General features: G+C 44.5%; 1 protein-coding gene across 1 annotated transcript; it reads right to left on the reverse strand.

Moving 5' to 3' along the window:
* Positions 1-6,547: 6,547 nt before the first annotated feature.
* LOC104124619 (protein NDNF) lies at positions 6,548-11,283 on the reverse strand. Its single transcript, XM_035892526.1, has 3 exons — positions 11,102-11,283; positions 8,906-9,039; positions 6,548-7,899 (listed from the first exon to the last, which is right to left on the reverse strand). Exons 1-3 carry the CDS (start codon positions 11,281-11,283, stop codon positions 6,548-6,550), a joined length of 1,668 nt encoding a protein of 555 aa, XP_035748419.1.
* Between the last annotated feature and the right edge of the window lie 7,202 nt (positions 11,284-18,485).

Here is an 18,485-nt window from a genome sequence, read left to right on the forward strand (position 1 = left end):
GTTTTATGTAGCTGGTCTGTTAGATGTGAAATCCAGGTCTTGCAGCACATTACCTTAGCAGTGTGCTGTGTGTGGTTATTTTCAGAGGCCTCTCAAGGACACTCAGAGACTGAGTATTTCCATGGAGTCACGGCCTTGGTACAGACAACGTGCTGCATGCGGAGTTCTATTTGCGTGAGTCATGAGCTACAGCAATGCTAAGGGCTTAGTGGGTTTATGTGCTGGCACTGAATCTCCAAGACAGAAATTAATCAGGAGTGAAGCTCAATCAAGCACAATCTTCCTTCTGCTGGAAAGAGAATGAAAAAGTGATTGGTATCGCAGCTACCACTGCAGTGCTGGTGCCTGGAAAATGCTGCAGGAAGGGCTGGGACTGATGTAGCCCACTGGCAGCCTTTATCAGGGCTCCTTCGGGGCCCTGTTGGGAACGAATGTCATTCTGGGGAAATATCTGGCCAGGCAAAAAGGCTTCTTGAGCAGTAGGCAACTTAGAAAAATGGGAGCTGGATGCAAAGTGTGGAACCAGGCTGAGGCCTTCCTTTCCTCAGAAGCTTCTAACAAACTCAAATTTTTTCAGATTCTTCATGCTTTTCTTCTGCACCCACCCTGGCCTCTGAAGGTCTCCTTTCCTACTGGGTTCTTCTTTTGGAGCAAATTACTGTAGGAGTCTGAAACAACCCTTTTCAACCTGAGCTCCCAGGTCACCTTCTCAGAGCCTCTTGTGTGTCACTGGTACCAATACCTGCAAAAAGAAACGGTGCTCTGGTGCTTACCTCCTCAGTCAGCTCTGCTGGCAACTGGGGGAAGGCCGTCCTTGTTCAAATGCTTTCATAACGTGGAGGCAGAGGAGCAGCATTGCAGAGACCCTTCCTCGGAGGAAAAGCGGTATAGGACAGGGAATAGTTTTCCAGGGATGGCTCTTAGTCCCTGTAGGCAAATCCTCAGTCTCTTGCAGAGGCCACAAGATCAGTGATCAAATTCCGCAAAGAATAAACCCCTGACAAACTGGGGTCTGTTGCCCATGTCCCAGAGGCTTGGCAGGACACCCAGCTCTGGTGGGAGGGAAGTTGCTGCTGAGCATTGTCAGCGAGATGGGGAAGTAACATTCCAGAGAAATCCCTGGGGCAAGGGCGCTACAGGAGAAGTTAGGGAGTTGTCAGGGGGTGCCTGGGATTGTGACTGGCTGGGCAGATCACACCTGAACTAACACCCCCCACTTAAACCTCATGAAATCTGTGAATGTCCTCGGCACCACTGTATTTCTCTGTTTTAGAAGAGCTTTGCCCTGCCAGTGATGGCAGTTTTGAACATCTCCATGGCAGCGGGAACGCTGGTGTTACAGTCCTTTCAGCAAGTGCCCATCCTTTTTGGTTCCTTGGCTGTCACTTTTTATGCATGTTAATTGTAAACAAAAAAAAACCCTGAACTTGGAACACAGGAAAGACTAAAAGAAAACAAAATGTGAGCTCCTTGGATTTTTCTTCTATCCATTCTGCCTTAATAATCTTATCAGCAAGATGCTTGGCTTATTAAATTTGCTGAAATATTTGCTCCTGATAAGCCTTATCAAGTAAGCTCCTTCTGCTTCTCATACAGCATGACACTGCCCTCTCCTGCTCGCAGGCCTGGTGGCAGCACAGCATTTCGTGTGCTGTCGGGGATGCTCAGCCACCTCCTGGCAGCATCGGCTGCTGGGCCACAGCGGCTCATGCCAGCAGCGGTTGGTAGCCCAGTATCCTCTGGGCTCACCCTTGAGTTATGGGCATGTTTCTTTGCAGAAGAATGCGGTGCGGGAGCGTGACATGCTTATTGTTTGCCTCTTTGAGTAAATTTAGCTGCTTCTTACAATGCTGTTTCTTAATATTCCTTGACAGACTTGCCCAGGAAATAGCTGGGGTTTTTGTGAGCGAAGCCAATTCACCTGTCTGTGCTTTGTTATGCTGTTGACTTCTCAATCTGGCATGTGCCGAACTGGTAACTGATGAGCAGCCATGCATCTTCTGTTCGCCTTCATCCCCAAAGATACAATTATCTATTTTATTTTGTCTGGGTTTGTTATTTTGCTGAATGAGCATTCCACTGCCAACTTGTCCATTTTTCTCTAAATGCCAGAGAGCTTCAGTTGCTTTAACAGCACCTGAAAGCCTTTGGCGTTTTGGGGTCACTGGTTTGGACTAGCTGTCAGTGCTAATATTATTTGATTTTCAAAATTAGATTTTTTTTAAGCCTTCTGAAAAGCTACATGTGGCCGGGATGTTGAACTGCAGTGTCCATGGTTCATAAACTCCATCCACCCCAAACCACCTCCTAATAGTAATGAAGCCCAAAATGGGGGTGATGTGCATACATGTAAACAAACACATCAGCTCTGTGTCTTGGAAAGCAATTAGCAAGCAGGGCTTCGGTCCAGCACCTGGGGCCAAAATAGCAAGACTATTTTTAAGATGGTGCTTAAGCTAGAAACAAGTCTTCTGAGTGGGAAGGTATTAGCTGGAAAAAAAACATGCAAAGATACAAAGATTAAATTAAAAAAAACCACAAACCAAAATGCAAGCTTGCTGTGAGTTCATTCCTGAATGTATTTGTGGGCAGATAGGGAACAATTTCTAAAAGACTTTCAGATCCACTTTGAAGGGTATTTACATTTGTTAGGAAACTCAAAGTAACAGAGAATGAATAAATGGGCTGTTAAATACAGGAGGAAAAAGGAATGATGACATAGATGATTCTCAATGTTAGTTAAATATTAACTCATAAATGTCATCAGTCCTTGAACCCGCTGTCAGAAGCTTCTACACTGGTTTGAGGGAGCAGTCTCTTTCAAAGTGCATAACTTAAATGAGCAATTTTTACTGTCTTAACTTGCGTTTCAAAGTTTCCAGCAATAGCAGTCATATGAAATACTGGAAAGTGATGCTGAAGAGCTCCTTACTGTACTGGGTTTGGGCTTATGGGCCTACATAATGATAAACTCAGAAGTTTGTGTTTTACTATTTCACTGTTTTAGATACTTGCAACTTATTTCCAGAATGCAAGTGGTGATTTGTGAGGCTGAGCCCACAGGGGAAGGGGATGTGGATATGAAACCTGTTCTCTCTTATGAATTGCCCTCTCAGGTTTTGATACCCCTGACCCCCACCTCCCAGGTGGAGGGGTGGCTTAGCAATGGGACCAATTCTGTAAAAAATGCTGGGTGGAGATATGTGGCCTCGGACTTTGATCATAGCTGTGACAGGAATTCAGATATGATAGCTGGGAGCACACAAAGCTGGGACCCACCAGTGAACACTAGGAAAAACACTTTGGCCTGATAATGATATTGAGGACTTAATTTTAAATGATCCACAAAAGCAAAACATTGCTCTTGAAATCTTCTCCATGAATATATCTCTGCACTTCCTATGTGACTCAGATTTGGCGGGGATGGAGAGCAGATGGGAAGAGCTGATGACAGTTTAGGACAGGCTGGACTGAAGGAACCGAGCTTCCCTAGAAATTCAGCAAGAAAGACTGCGGAAAGCATAAGGAAAAGAAAGGAGGCAAATGTGGCTTGGGAAATGTTTTATGGCCAGTCTGCAGTAACCAAGCACTAGTCAAATAGGAGGGAGAGCAGATGGAAAGATGCAAAAAAGCTTTGAAAGACAAGGGTGTCTGAGTGCTGAAGACGGGGAGCTGTGTGCATGAGCAGTTGGTAGGGGTAGGAAGAGCACCAACGGTGTAACGCAGCACCTTCGGTCTTGGGATTGATAAACCTCTGAAACTTCCCTCCTGGGACACCAGTCAGCAAAGTGACATCCAACTTAAAAAGCAGTGCATCCAAAGGCTACCTCAGCAGCAGGGTAGGGGATCGAGTGAATTGAAAATGGGTTTTGCAGTCTGGCACACACAAGCAGAATCACAGTGGAAAGATCACCGGAGAGGAATATTCCCTGCTGCTCCCAGGGTCTGTGTTATGGACCACGGCTGGCTGCACGCAGAAGCAAAGTGGGCTGCTACCTGGGGGGCAGGTTGCCTGCTCTGCTTATATTAGAGGCAATGGGTTTTGACAGAACAGCGTGTTCCTCTATAGCCAAGGTCTCCCTCCCATGGGCAGGGGCCTTTGCTGGTGGAGGGACTGGTATGTGTCCAGCTCCTGCGAGTGGGGGATGAGCATCAGCCCCCCCAGCAGCAGCCACTGCTACACTCCTGTCAGCCTGGGCTGCGGGACCAGTAAGTTGTTGTCTTCAGAGCTCCCCACGGGTCTCTGCCTCAGCCGGTCCTCTGCGAGTGGCAAAGACCAGGAAGAGGTGAAGAGGAGCTGGTAGAGCTGGGAGGAAGGCAATCTCTCGGCTGTTCTCAAAGTCCCCCATGAAATATCTGCTGACCTCCAAACCTGTGCTTCCTTCCCTCCAGATTCTGATTAACTTTTGGGCAGCTCGGTGCTACGCTGAGCCTTTGCTGATGTGCCACCTCTGCTCAGCTCCCTTCCTGCCCTCTCCCAGGCTGCCCTTCCAGCCATTCCTTAGATCTCTTGGCTATAGCCCTAAACCGAGGTTTTGCTGAGAAGTCTAAAGCCAGTTCTGTAATGAAAGATATTCTTCAGTAGAGGCACTGGTATCAGGCAAAGTGCCGATGTTCCTTCCTCTTCCAAGTGACATTTTTTTGTGGCATTTGTGTACAGGAGGCAAAAGCAAGGGTTAATGCTCTGACAGGCTGAGGGCAGTGGATTAAGAATATGTTGTATCTGCAATTAAACAGATCTTCCTGCTCCTCCTCTATTATTATTATGGTTGTTATTACAGTCCTTTGTAGGGCATCTAAGTGAAGTTCATGCAGAATATAAATGCCTGAAATTGAGGAGGAAGGCAGAAGAAAACATTAAGGTTTCCAAGTGGGGATGACCTCTGATGCTCTTTGAGCTCAGACTATTTTTGGTAGGAGCAAAATGAGGAGATAGCTTTCCTTGGAAAGAAGGCAGGGAGCTGCCAGCCCCCTGTCACTAGCTAAAAGTCGCACAGGGAGGAGGTGACGGAGCACACGGCTCCCGCCGTGGCACCTCTTGATGTGGGATAGCACCTGCAGGAACATTAACGCCTAGCCAAAGCCCAGCTATTGCAGCAGATCCCACACGAAGGCCAAAACCCTGCTTCTGGGACTAACGACTCTGCTAATGTAGAGCATGGACCATACAGGGTGCACAATGCTATAAAGCCTTTGGAGCAGGGAATGTGTAACCTGGTTCAGTCCTTTGCAAGTACCTCCAAGCATGCTTGGAGGTAATAATTATTCAGAGTAAACGAGAACCTTGATGACAATGAATTGCAAGGAAACTTCTGAGATATCCAATAATGGAATTAATTGTTTATGTTTTTGCTTAGGGGTAATTGTAGAGGAAAAAGAATTAAAGCAGGCAAGTTTTCTGTGGCGACCTCTGGTTCAGTGACTCTATAGTGTGTATCTCTGTAAATTCCAGACCTGCCAAGAGCCTATGTGCAAAATATTTTCTGCTGATAATTGAAACTGAGTGTAAGGGGTTTTTAGGAAGATTTTTAATTTTTTTCAATTTTTTTTATACTATGTCTCTTGTCATCTAAGGAAGGTAATCAAGGAAACAAGACAATAAAGTGTTCATCAGGATTTTTACTACAAATATTTCCTTCCATGATATTTAATAGGAAAAACACATTTAATTTTTCCTAAAGCGACGCATTCATTGATATAGGCTGGGTTAAGGATGTAAAGAGTGAGTCACTCAGGAGTCACACTGTGATAGACGTGGGCTTGATAACAGAGACTATCGATAAAAAAACTCCCTTCTGTGGCAAGATTCCTTACTTGCTGCTTCCTGCAATGGGCAGCAGCACAGCAGTGTATTTATATACTCCCCAGAAAAGCTGGATCCAGAGCCAGTTCCTGGCCTGAATTTTGTGTTTTGAACCAAGCATGGTTTCTCTGTAGAAATGAAAGCCGACCAAGTGCACAGGTAATAGGGGAAGATGTATTTCAGCCTGCTTTGCTCAAGGTGTGGAGTTTTGCACTGGTTCCACTGCTTTTACAATTTTTGTTTGTCTCCATCCCTGTTCAAGCAATGGGGAAGTTCAGTTTCTCAAGAGCAGCTTGACTCGTGGGGTCTCTTGGTTCCTCGTTAGCTGGTGGAGTTACACAAAGTGGAAAACTCTCTGGGACTTTAAAATAATGATATGCTTCTTGAGAGGCATTTCCCATCACTTCTGTATTGGATTTCAGAAGCATTTTAGGTAACCAATCTATTTCTTATGGTGCCATTGTGGGTATTTTATTTCCACGTGTGTGGATTTGTTTCACAGGTCTGTTTTTGATGTCTGAATGAGACAGGTGAGGGGGGGGAAAAAAAGAATTTACACAGGAGAGAAGATGCAAAAGTAAGCATAATGATCTAGACAACTAAGATGTTTCCTCCATAGAATCTCACTGCTTTAAATTTTTTGTGAGTCACCATATTTTAAACTGCATGGACTATGGCATGGATTGGCATAGACTTTGATAATAGTCTTCATTCACTCGCTTCAAAATATTTCTTTAAAAATCTTCAACACTTTTTTCTGGTCTTCACAACTTTGCTGTGGTATCTGACGGGGATGCCAGATGGCCCAAAGAGATAAACATCAAACAAGTAAAGCGTTCCTGCATCCAGCCCTTTGATGGTCTCTGTGGTGACGGCTCGCTGGAGGTTTATGTCGTAGAAATACTTGCACAGCACTTTCTCCGACTTGTGCCGAGATTCAGGTCCAGAGCATCTGTCCACGCTCTGCAGTTCCATCCAGACCTGATCTTCTTCAATCCTTTTCTTGTACACGCAGTACTTGCTCTCCTCTTGCGTTCCTAGCCAGGCAATGGTGACAGAGTTGCAGGTCCTCAGCTTACTGAAGGACTTGATTTTTAAGCTCTCTGGAAGAAGTGGGAATAAGGGTTTGTGGAAATGGGGGGACACCTGTACTTTCACAGAAGAGTTAGACTCCTCTGTGGACCTCAGCTGCACCAAATACGTGTCCAGCAGCTTTCCCTTCAGTAAGAAATACCTCAGCCCTGAGATGTTCTCCAGTGCCACTGTTTTACCATTCTTTGTTATGTGAACCCGTACTTGGCCACGACACAGCTGAAAGGTGAATTGTATTTTCTTGTGCCTCGCCTGGTACTGCAGACTGTAGAATTTCTGTTTTTTCCCATCCAGGACAACCTGAATCACTTTCCCATCTTTCAGGTCCACCACCTTGGGTTCAGGTTCTTCCAGGGTTCTCGCAAATGTCCCAGTGTAAGCAGCGCTGGCATTCGTCAGGAGATTGACAACAAAGACGTCAAAGTAATACTGAGTGCTGGGACTGAGATTGGGCACTGTGTATGTGTTCTTGGTACCCATGCATATCTGCCTGACTTCCCCGCTGCTTGCTTTGTTGATGATGCTCAATTCGCTGTTTGACAATATCATCACCTGCTGTGGTTCGAGAAGGTACGGAGAGAGAGACAGAGCTAATGTAGGTGGCAGCTTCATTCCAGAGGACCTGATTGCTGTCTCGGCAGCACATAAGCTCTTATAGTTGTGCTTTTCATTGACTAGAAGGCAGTACTGGATGTTTTCTCTGTGTTGCAAGACAGAGGGGCTGTGTTTCCAGGTCAGAGTCACTGTTGTATGCCCAATGCCAATAACATCTATGCGTGGATCTATTGGAAGTTCTGGATAGAGGTGCCCAGATGTTGTGTCAGTTGTTAAGTATACGGTAACGTGTGTGTCTCGCTCGGTGGATAAGAACTCTAGCATGTACAGGGCAGAATGAGAAGACATACCCATGTAAGTCTCTACAGAATTTCCTTTATAGTTAAAGATGGTGGACACCATGCTTGGAGCCGTCTGAGCTTTTGACACCTCTTGTGTATCATGATCACCTGCAGGCAAAAAGCAGACTTGTAACTTCGGTTTTAACAGACCTGAAGTAAAGCACATCACAGGTTTTATTGTTCGTATGCCAGGGAACATCCTATTTTCTTCCTGAAAACAGTAATTATAACTAAAAGTACATTTTTCTACTGGCAATTTATAAAAATAAAATTTGAGTAGCTTTTATTTTAGCAGTGCAGTCGTAGAATTATGTTTTCAAAAAGAATATAATTATAAAACCACAACTTGCAAAAGCCTGACTTATATTGTGCCTGATGTCCCTACAATCTTCTTCCAATGGCTGTCTCTTTGGGTACTTTTCTTCAAGGAGACTTATACTTTCTATGAAAGGACTTTCTCTGGTTTAGTTTTGTGCCACTGACTGTCTCCTATGAAGAGGGAAAAATTATTACTTCAAAGGAATGTTATTTGCACTCCTGAGTCGTGGGTACCTGCCTGACAGGTAAGAACTTCTTAATGGCAGCTTCTAGATTTTAGTTTGAAAAATTAATTCAAAAAATCACCCATGAAAAAGAATGGAATTTCCTCTTGGGCTAAAGGCAGCATAATGCCCACTGCTGTGGTGGATGGTATTCCTAGAAAAATAAACAGCTAAATCTGCGGCGCATCACTGTGGGGAGCAAAATGACCGGTTCAAGTGGCTTAAGCCACAGAAAAAGAGCTGAGGCAGCAGAGGGAACTTTGGGCCAGTACAGACGGCTTATGAAGCTGATCCGTGTTTGTGCAGCCCCAAACACCCAGTGTTGTTCCCAAACATTAATCTGTGATTTTTACTTTTTGGGATGTAATCCTTAATTTGCTTGAGTTGATGGCAAAATCCCATGGGCTCCCACGTTTCACCCGTGGAGACAGGGATGTCCTCTTCAGCCCATGGCAGTTTACATGAGAGGGAAGCATGAGAAGTTTAAGCTTATGGGGAATTTCCTGTAGTGCAAGTCCGTATGACTAACTTACACTTTCCCCATCTCCGCTCAGGCAGGCCGAGGGTCTTACCTCGTGCTTCTTTTCCAAGGAAACTTGCTGAAGCCTTGTGCACAAGTATGCTCCATTCAATGGGAACATCGCAGGGGGTGACTGTTATTGTGAAAGGTGCAAGGGCTCTGCCTTCCTCCAAAACGAAGTAGTACCTGTAAACGTGGATTAAAAACACAGGAAAGTGTCAGGAAATCCAGGTCTGCCTGAGATTCCTTGTAATCAGCTCTTCTGAAGTGGGTCACTCTGCTGTGGGTAGAAAGGGCTCCCTAGGGAAGTAGTGGAGTCCCCATCCCTGGAGGTAGATGGGTAGACAATGTGCTTAGGGACATGATTTAGTGGTGGAGTGGCGGGGTTAGGGTAACGGTTGGACTTGATGATCTTGGAGGTCTTTTCCAACCTAAACAATTCTATGAAGTGACTGCTCCCCCTTGAGGTGCATCATCACAAGGGGATGGTGAGTGCCTGAAATCTTCAGCTGTGGGAAAAATACATGCTCTGTTTTCTTTCTAATACACAAATACTCGCTGGAAGTTTTATCCACTTAACATAAGCAATGTTTTTCCCACTGGGTTTTAACATACTTCAGGTGAATATCATATCTCGGTACTTACCTGGTTATTTTGGATGATGGATGTGATAAATTGCCTTCCAGATAACTGCCCATTGGCTGTCTGAGGAATCTGGCACACTTTTTCCTAGGATTTCCTGGCTAGGGTCCAGTGAATGCTCTCAGAGCATATACACTCATATGAGGTGCATATCTAGGTGTTTCCAGGTGTCAAATGAAGTGGATATAACAGAAGAGTTTTAGCCAATCTTGAAGATTATCAGATGTCAGTGGTAGTTTCACCCAGGCCAGCTCTAACTTGCCTTCATGACGGAGACTGCCGTGCGGGGGCAGTACAAAGCATCCTCGGTCTGCTCGGCCAGGCTTTGATTCCAGCTTCTGTAAAGCCCAGCCTCCTGTCACGCTCCTTTAGGCTTCTGTTTATTTCTGTTCATTTCTGTTCTTTGGTACATACAGACTGTATGCAGCCACAGAAATGTTTGGACTTGGGTTAGTCACTCCGCAGTGAAGGCAATTCGAGTTTTTTGTTTATTGGTGAGGCAAGCCTAGTCATTATGGATAGATCATGTCAGCCTAGGGGTCTGGCTTACTTTCAGGATATGGCTACTGGGCCAGAGTCAAGCCTCACTGGAAACAGTTCTACATTCTTCAGTCTTTTACTTTAAGCCAAAATTGTCATCTCTTGGTTTCCTGTTTGGATGAGACTGGGGTTCATAAGGTCCTTACCTGATCATCTAAACTGAAGGGGGTTTTTCTTCCTAATTGCAATCTTAATGTTATGCCACAAGAGCATAGCAAAGCTCGCTTTTCTCTGAGATTTCAATACCCGTTTGCCTTTAACAAGGAGAGCTCCTACTTTTGCTCATGTGAGCATCATCACGTTCTATAACATGTGCTGTGTTCCAGTTTCTTTCTGTGCAATGTGTGTCAAGACTGAACCATCTGGCTCACCCTCTGCTCCACGACCACTCTGCTTGGGTGTGTGTCAAAATCTGTACGTGCTGGTCACTCTCCAAAGTGGAGTCTGATTAAACCACTTGAAGCGTGTCTCTTCCCAAACAGTCAGATCAGTCTTTGCTACCCAAGAAGTAGTGCCAATTGCAATACTTGGACCACCTACATATCTAGATATGGGAGGAAACTTTGCAGATATTTTGGGGAAGTGAAGAATCTGTGGAATTTCCACAGGCAAAGCACTTTTGGTCTTGGCAAGCTTTAGTGCCATTCAGGAAAAACATTTCCAGTGTGTAGGACACTGGCAGAAGTTTTTCTGATAAGTCTGCACAGATATTCTATTGCTTTTTGGGATAGTTAATTTGCTAGGTAAAATTCTCATATTTTACAGTGAACGTAGGATGGCTGATGTCTCTGCAGTTCTGAAGCCAGGCTGTGGATGTGACATGACTGTTTACTGTTGGAGCCCACCCATTCTGTGTACGTGAATCTAAGCTGCATCTCAGAGGGTCGTTCCCCATTCTGGGCAATGACACTTGAGCTTGACAGCAATGGGGTGTTTCTCTGGGAATTCAGTGGGCACCGATAGAGCTCTGCAGGTGTATAGCAATTCTTGGCTTTTACTGGGTGGTGTGCAGCTACCAGTGCCACAGGGAAGCATCTGAGAACAGGAGTGACTGATTTGCTCTTACCTTTTAGGTATATCCTTCAGCAGGTGAACTGTAGTTTCCTTACCATCAGCAAGTATCAGGGAGTGGTAGAAATTGAAGAGATCGGTCTTGAAGCTCTGTTGGGAACTGGTGCTGGGTGCTTTTATGGAATGACACAAGCAAGCTGCCATGAGAAGATGGAGAGGCAGGTAGAACCAGCACATCTTCAGTACTGCAAAGTGAGGTGAGAAAAGTGAATGGAAACAGCTGTCCTGGGGGAGAAAATAGCCAGTGAGCCTCTCTTTCTGTGCCTTTCCTGGTGTTTATCATAATCACAGCAAGCCAGGCATTCAAACAATGCCAGTCTCTATTTTGCTAAATTGCTTAAAGTTCACAGAGAAATATTTCCGAGGATCGCTCTGCAAAGATTTAATGGCAGAAGCTGCTATGAAGCCTTTTATTATATTTATATTATGTCAATGTAGTGCAAGTATAATATCACAAGACAGTTATAAAAAAAACCCCCACTTTTCACTGCTGACAAAAGGAGTGGAGAATTACATTTAAAATATTTTTCCTAGTTTATAGTGTTCATTTGATAAATTTCCAGGCTGGGTTATTTGTAATGGAAATGTCACTTTCAAACTCACAGGAGGTCACTATATCCCAAACACTGCTGCTGCTGTTCTGTCAGAGATCATTTCATTTTTATTTCATCCATCATGACTGTAGGTATGTGTAGAGAAGAGGATCGGAATAACTTACTCAGAGCAGCATCAGATACTGTGTGATAAAAAGTGGAGGATTCTGTATAAGAATCCCTAAACTGATACTTAAGAGATTTTAAGCTCTTTGTGTTTCTTATTTGGAGGAAGGCTTTATACTATAGGGCAGCTGGATAAATCATTCTGAGGTTTTTGTATTGCCTGTCTCACACCTGCATCGCTTCCAGCCCATCTCAGCATTTGTTGCTCGCTGGAACTGTGACAGCTCTGTTGTATTCATGCCGATAGGAGATTTTAAAAAAATCATGTATGCCCCTTCCTTTTGCCAGGAGGCTTTATTATCAGCTTTCAATCTATGAAAGAAATGTACACAACCAGTCCCAAAAATCATCTCCGCAAAGGCTGGCATTATTTAAACTGTGCTGTGTACATTGCACAGAGCTACACAGATAGGAGACTCCAGTTAGGAGAAGAAATTTTGACCCTTTGCTAGTGTGTGAGATTATAGATTACCCTTCCAACTTTTTTGTCTGCCACATCCAGTTTTAGAAAGAGAGGAAAGTGGAAAGGGTATAAAAGGGAGAAGAAGGAAGGGCAGAGACCTTTCATACAGGTGCCGGCTGTAGCTCAGGGATTTGGAAAGCAGAGGGAGCTCTGTGAGCAAGATCCCTTTTTTTTTTTTTTGAGGGGAAAAAGCAGCTTATTGCATCTTACAAGCAGCAAGAAGTAAAGATCCTGGTTAAATCTGATTATTGGATAAAGATAGAAGAGAACATAAAAGACAAAGGCTCCATCCTTTGTAATTTTTACTTGTTTCTGAGATCAGCCTTATGGTGCCTGAAAATGTGTGGAAGATCTCAGGCAGTCAAAATCTTTACAATTCAGCAGACCTGCTGTCCGTTACCGTGACTTTATAGAAGGACCAGTTCCTTTACAAATCCATTCCAAACACGCGCATTTAAACACAGTATTGAAAACCTCTGTAGATTTTTACGTACAAAATTAGTTTTCATTTGTGATTCCCAAAGTAATGCACATCTTTAGTATTGGTGAGATGATTATTGAAATTATCACTACCAGGTCATCTGAATGTCCTACTTAACAACCTAATAAAGTTAGGATATTCTCTGCCTCTTTGTAACATTTTTAGCACCTGGCTGAATGCAAGATTAAGCAACCATCTGAACAAGTTGAAAGAATAGTTAAGTTTATTACATCAATTCCATTTTTAATGTTCTTATAACAGAGCTTTCCTTATGACTCTGAGTCACTACTTTGCCACTTTGTTATTCTTGTAGTCTAACTATAGCTTACAGACTCAAAATATAACCCCAAATATTTTGCTTTACCTTTGACAGTAGAGTCTGAGTTGCTCTGTGCTTCGGAGAGGATTAAGAGACAGGAAAAAAAAAAGTCTGTCTTCTGCTTAAATGACAGGATCTTGAAAACCACACTGATACCACGGCAGCTCAGCTTTTCTTGTCCGGGAAAACAAACAAACCAAGCGACCAACCAACCTATAATCAGCTTATCCCAAAGAGAGCATCATCCTAAAGGCTGATTTCACTCAATTACACAAACAGTATACTCTCAGACTCTTGGAAATATGTTACACAAGAAATACTCTTCTTACCTATTGTGTTCCTGGCCAGATGATCCCCAGACCACTTGCTTGCTCTGCTGAAAAAGCATAAAATAAAACAACATAGACTTTTCAGATCTCTGTAGACAGATGAAAACCAAAACTGTGCAACCAGTTTAGCAGGACAGAACTGATTTTTCCATATGGCTCCTGAACAGACATAGTAACTAAAATGCTTGCAGTCTTTCAAGAAAAGAAGAAAAAAAAAGTTTTGGTATTTTCTTAAGTTGGGTGTTTTCAAAGGTTATTTTAAACTTGCATAATTTTGAACTCTTCAAAGTTCCAGTTGTTGCTTTTTCAGTTCTAGAGTTCCTTCTGGAGGGGTGCAAAGCACATTCGAGCGTGCAGCTCCAGACGGGAGGACTTTATTCCTGCAGAGAGTGTCAGCCAGACTGTTAGAGCAGCCTAATCCCAGCGGTGGCTGGCCGGAGAGCAGGTCTTTGACAGAAATGCACAGTGAGGAGGAGGGGGTGAGATGGAGGGAGCAAATGCTGTTAACCCTTCTTAGCCCTTAATACAAGCCAGCTGGGGGCACACCCATCTCCTCCAGAAAACTAGCTTTGTGTTAGTAGCTTGGTGGCCCTTCCATGGAGCATGTGATCCCCCTGCCCACAGCACTGCAGAAGTCTCAGTTTCAGGTGCACCGCGTTTCTGGTGTGGGTTTTATGGCCCAACAGGTGCTGCAGACCTGCTCACGGAAGGGAAGGCGGAAAAGCTGGAATGGAGGGAATGCTCTGCATTTTTAAGCAGACTGGAATCAGCAATCCTTTGAAGACTGTCAGGAATCTACTGAATAGAGCTTAGCAGATTTCTTGGCTTATGGAGGCTGAGTAAGACAAACTCCAAAAGCGTATGGGCTGGGGGGGGGGGGGGGGGGGGGGCTTTTTGGGCGGTGAGTGAAAAAAATGGAGGGTGAGAAAGACAAACTACAAAAGGGTATGGGCTGGGGGGGGGGAGGGAGGGGGCATTTCTGGTGTTGAAAGCATTGTGGCTGAGGGAGCAGGCAGGAAAAGGGTGCGTGGGAAATGGCTCACAGCAAGAGCAAGCAATTGCTTCTGCACTTGGGGCTCCAAGGCAGTTGTAGCAAAGCCATGGTCCTGAAAGGGCCTGCTCCTGCTGAGCAAGAGCAGTGTATGGCCAGGATTCCTGTGCTGCTTAAACTTCTTGGCCTCTTGGCCTGAGAGATTGGGAAGGGAGCCCTGGGGTTGTCCCTGTGGGGATGTATACTCAGCTTCTTCAAGTCTGCTCCAAAAGGCAAGCCCCAGAAACCTGCATGAGCTCCTGGGCAGGCACTTCGCAGGGAGCAAAGACAGAGTGTAGTTTGGAGGCTAATCCTTTTATTGAAATATTTTAAAATAAAGTCTCTTGTTCTGTTTGAAGGGAGTGACTTGCAGTCACCCTTTACCATTGTCCCCCTGGATTTGAAGGTGGGGGGTTATTTAAGCCTTCCCAAGACTAGAAGTTTGTAAAGAAGAGGGGCAGGCAAGGGAGAAGTAGAAAGAGGCTTCAACAGATTCTGCATAGCAGATCCTTATGAAAATGTAAATTTGCTTATCAACTGATGCAATGGAAAGAAATTAATGGAAATAAATATTTATAGTGTTTACTCTCACTGCAGAAGGTGGCAGAAATAATTATATGATGCTGTTTATCAAAGGTTTCCTAAAAATTGATTGCAGAAAAACTTGGCTGAGCCACTGGGCGTTTATAAAAGAGACAGTGTGGGGGAACCTCGATACAGGAACTGCATGCTCAGAGTATTGGCAGTGTTGAGCTAGGAAAGGACATTGCAAGACATATGCCAGACAACTAGCAAAAGTTAGGGTAGATGATAGCAAATAGGGTCTTTCACACAAATTGTCGTTCTTGTGTGAAATCCAGAACAGGCAATGCCTGGGTAACAGACGTAGGGGCTAATGAAAATACAAGCATCTAGCCAGAACCAAACTGTTCCCCTAATGAGAAAAAGGTGCTGTGAAGTCCAGTAAGTTCCCAGGGCAGGTCTGGAAGGGAGAAATGTCAGTCAGATGAGGTGCATCAAAAAAATGTGCACTGAAAATGAGCCACAAGAGAAAAGATATTGGCCATAATATAAGTGTAGGGACTACAATGTGTTTTTGCTGAGATTTGGAGGGACTCATGGGTGGACGTAAGCAGGGAGAATTGTAAGGAAATAACGAGTGTTGCTGAGTAGGAAAATCTTTGGGCAGGGTTCAGAGGCAAACATCACTCATGTCTGGTAAAATCCCCAGTCAACGCAGACGCAGTGGATGTGTGTGTTGTAGAAGGGATGGACTCACTGTCCCATCCTCCCTGCTGCCATCAAGACCAGCCATTACCCAGGGCACAGTTCAGCTTCCAGGAAAGTCGATGGGAGTCTTTCCACTGGCCGTCATTTCAGCTGCATTAAGCCACATGCCTGAAGGAGTACACTGTGTCCCGCTGAATAATATGAGCAAGGATGTCAGGTGAAAGAGCCTGACAAGATGGTCTAAGCATGGAAGTAGTCCAGCTCCTCTCACAACAATTTCTCCCATACTTCCCACATGTGTGTGTTTACATGCTTTGCTGGAACAGGGTGCGTGTCCATCGGTTTAGAGGTTCACTGAAGCAAAGGAAAAAATAGTATTCTCTATGGAGAAAGTTAAGAGCTAAATTCATGACTCGTATTATCGGTTTAGAGGTTCACTGAAGCAGTATCAAAGGAAAAAATAGTATTCTCTAGGGAGAAAGTTAAGAGCTAAATTCATGACTCGTATAGCTTGACTGAACTCAGCGGAATTACAACAGGGATAAATCAAGCCCTTGGTTTGGCATAAAATTGATACAACAGACTTCTCACTAAAAATGTGTAGTCTGTCATGAGCAGGCTGTGCTGCACCTCAGAGCTGAGCCAGTGACTTCAGGAGGACTGCTCCAGAGAGCATACTTTTGTCCCATCAGCACCTTTCACAAATGCAAGAGACAACCACCTTTGACACCAGAGACTTGATTTATACTCTGTTATGTAGCAGCTCTGCTAGTAAGATCAGTAATGCTCAAAACAAAGGAGTTCAGACCATTGGGGATCCACCTTGAAGCTCTCAAAGGTGCTTCAGATCAGTATGACCTGGAACCGCAGTCCTGGTTTCCGTGTTCAGGTGAGGGATCCTGCAAGGCAGAGGAGCATCCCACAGCCCTGCCAGCAGCACGCCGTCCCACGGCACTCCCTGCCCCCAGCATTCAGTTGCTCTTTCGCAGCATCGCTTTCAAAAGGAGAGATGTGCAGCATGCCTCCGATAACCATGCAGCACTGCTTTGTACTTGGTGGGGGGGATACGAAAAAATTGACCATGTGTATTTCTGATGAGGCAATTCCCCTGGCAACCTACCTTTGAGAGGGTCAGGTCACCTTCATCAGGAAATGGTATCCGTCTGAAGGAGCGAGAGAGCTCTTGTCCCTGCCATGAGTACGATGCGCGGGAGAGCGGTAGCAGGAGTGCACGGTCTTCCCATCCGCCACCCGGCTGGATCGGGCCCTGGCTGTAACCCAGGCCATTACCCAAACACAGACGCCTTCCCTGAGCCCCCAGCCCTGCCCGGGGAGTTCTGTTTCATGAAACTCTGTAAGCACATGAAAAATGTATGGGGAAATAGAAATCTAATCTTTCAGTTATGAGACGAGTGATCTCCTTTTCTGTCTTTTACACAAGCACACGTATACCCTGCGCACAACTGAGTTGAAATTGTTAGTCTTTGGCTCCAGATGCCTATCTGCCTGTGAGATACCTTCTTAACTAATTAGCGCTTATAAACTATGTTCATAGCCCTGAGTAGAAGTACCTATGGATGTCTGACATTTTCTAATGTCTTCCATATCAGATCTGCAGGGGGAATTATAGAGTGGCAAACACATTTTGCATTTTCTGTGGCTACAAGTTACAAGCTATTCCTCTTAGCAAAAGAATCTAACTTCTGATTTGTCCTTGTGGCTGTGAGATGGGCATACGAATTTCTGTAAAAATTCCCTCCCAAGTGGAGGGATTGTCGGGATCATTGCTCGACAGCTACCGGAGCTAGTATGTCCTTGAGAAATTAATGTACTTCTGGTTAGTATTATTGCCCAAACCCCATCTTCTTAGACACGCAGCTGGGCTCCAGAAAGAATCACACTTTGAAGCTGTGAAAGATGAGCCTAAGCAAAAGTCTGGCACTTAAAGCCTATCGAGGGTATCGTAGTGGGGCAGCTGCTTCTATTTCTTCCAGGTTTTGTCAATGCACGAGCACTCAGAGTACTGTCTGATAAGAAAAGCCGTGGTCTGTTCCTATTCAGAGGTATTAATAAGCAAGAGAGACAGGGAATTGCTTCTAAGTCAAAAGCAGACTTGGAATTTTCCTGCAGCATGCACCCAGGTGAGAGGACGGGACTTGTTTGGGAAGCTGGTGGGTTATCCTGGCAGTATGCATTGCTTTTGTAGGATACAAAGCCAGTGGCCTTCTACATTTTGGATCCATAGCCCCTGTTATGTCATGTCTATGTTGAGAAGTTCTCCAGGGAATTATATAGCGATAACTGCTGTATCTACTAAACTTACACCTGAGTTTTTTGCTTAGCAGTGCCTCTCCAGGATAAGGTGCTGGCACCTTTACACTTGGAAATTATCTTTTTCTGATTCTCTTGAAACTAAAGGTAGCCTTGGAAAGTCTTTTAGTAAGCAACAATCTAAAGATTATGGACACACGATTACCCCTTACTATTTTCACATTTGATATTTTTAAGAATGATTGTAATTAGTCAGAGGGGTCTGTTGAGAAATAATAGATGTGATTTAGGGGAGATTTCCTGTGCAAAGCTCTGATCTCGGGGGACATTGCTTCTAAGAGGTTACTACATCCAACTTAATGGGAAAATGCCTTATTTTTGTGACAGAATGTGTTCTTCCACAAGCGTACATGCAGTGCAACAGAAAAATCCGCAAGTCCCCAGCCAGGAGTCAGTCTTACAGCTTCTTTATGAATTAAAGAGGAAAACATATTGAAGGTCCTGAGCTGCTATTTTCATTTCCTTTTCCTTTTACCA

The sequence above is a fragment of the Egretta garzetta genome, unplaced genomic scaffold, assembly GCF_000687185.1.
Source record: "Egretta garzetta isolate BGI_Z169 unplaced genomic scaffold, ASM68718v1 scaffold204, whole genome shotgun sequence".
NCBI classification, from domain to species: Eukaryota; Metazoa; Chordata; class Aves; order Pelecaniformes; family Ardeidae; genus Egretta; species Egretta garzetta.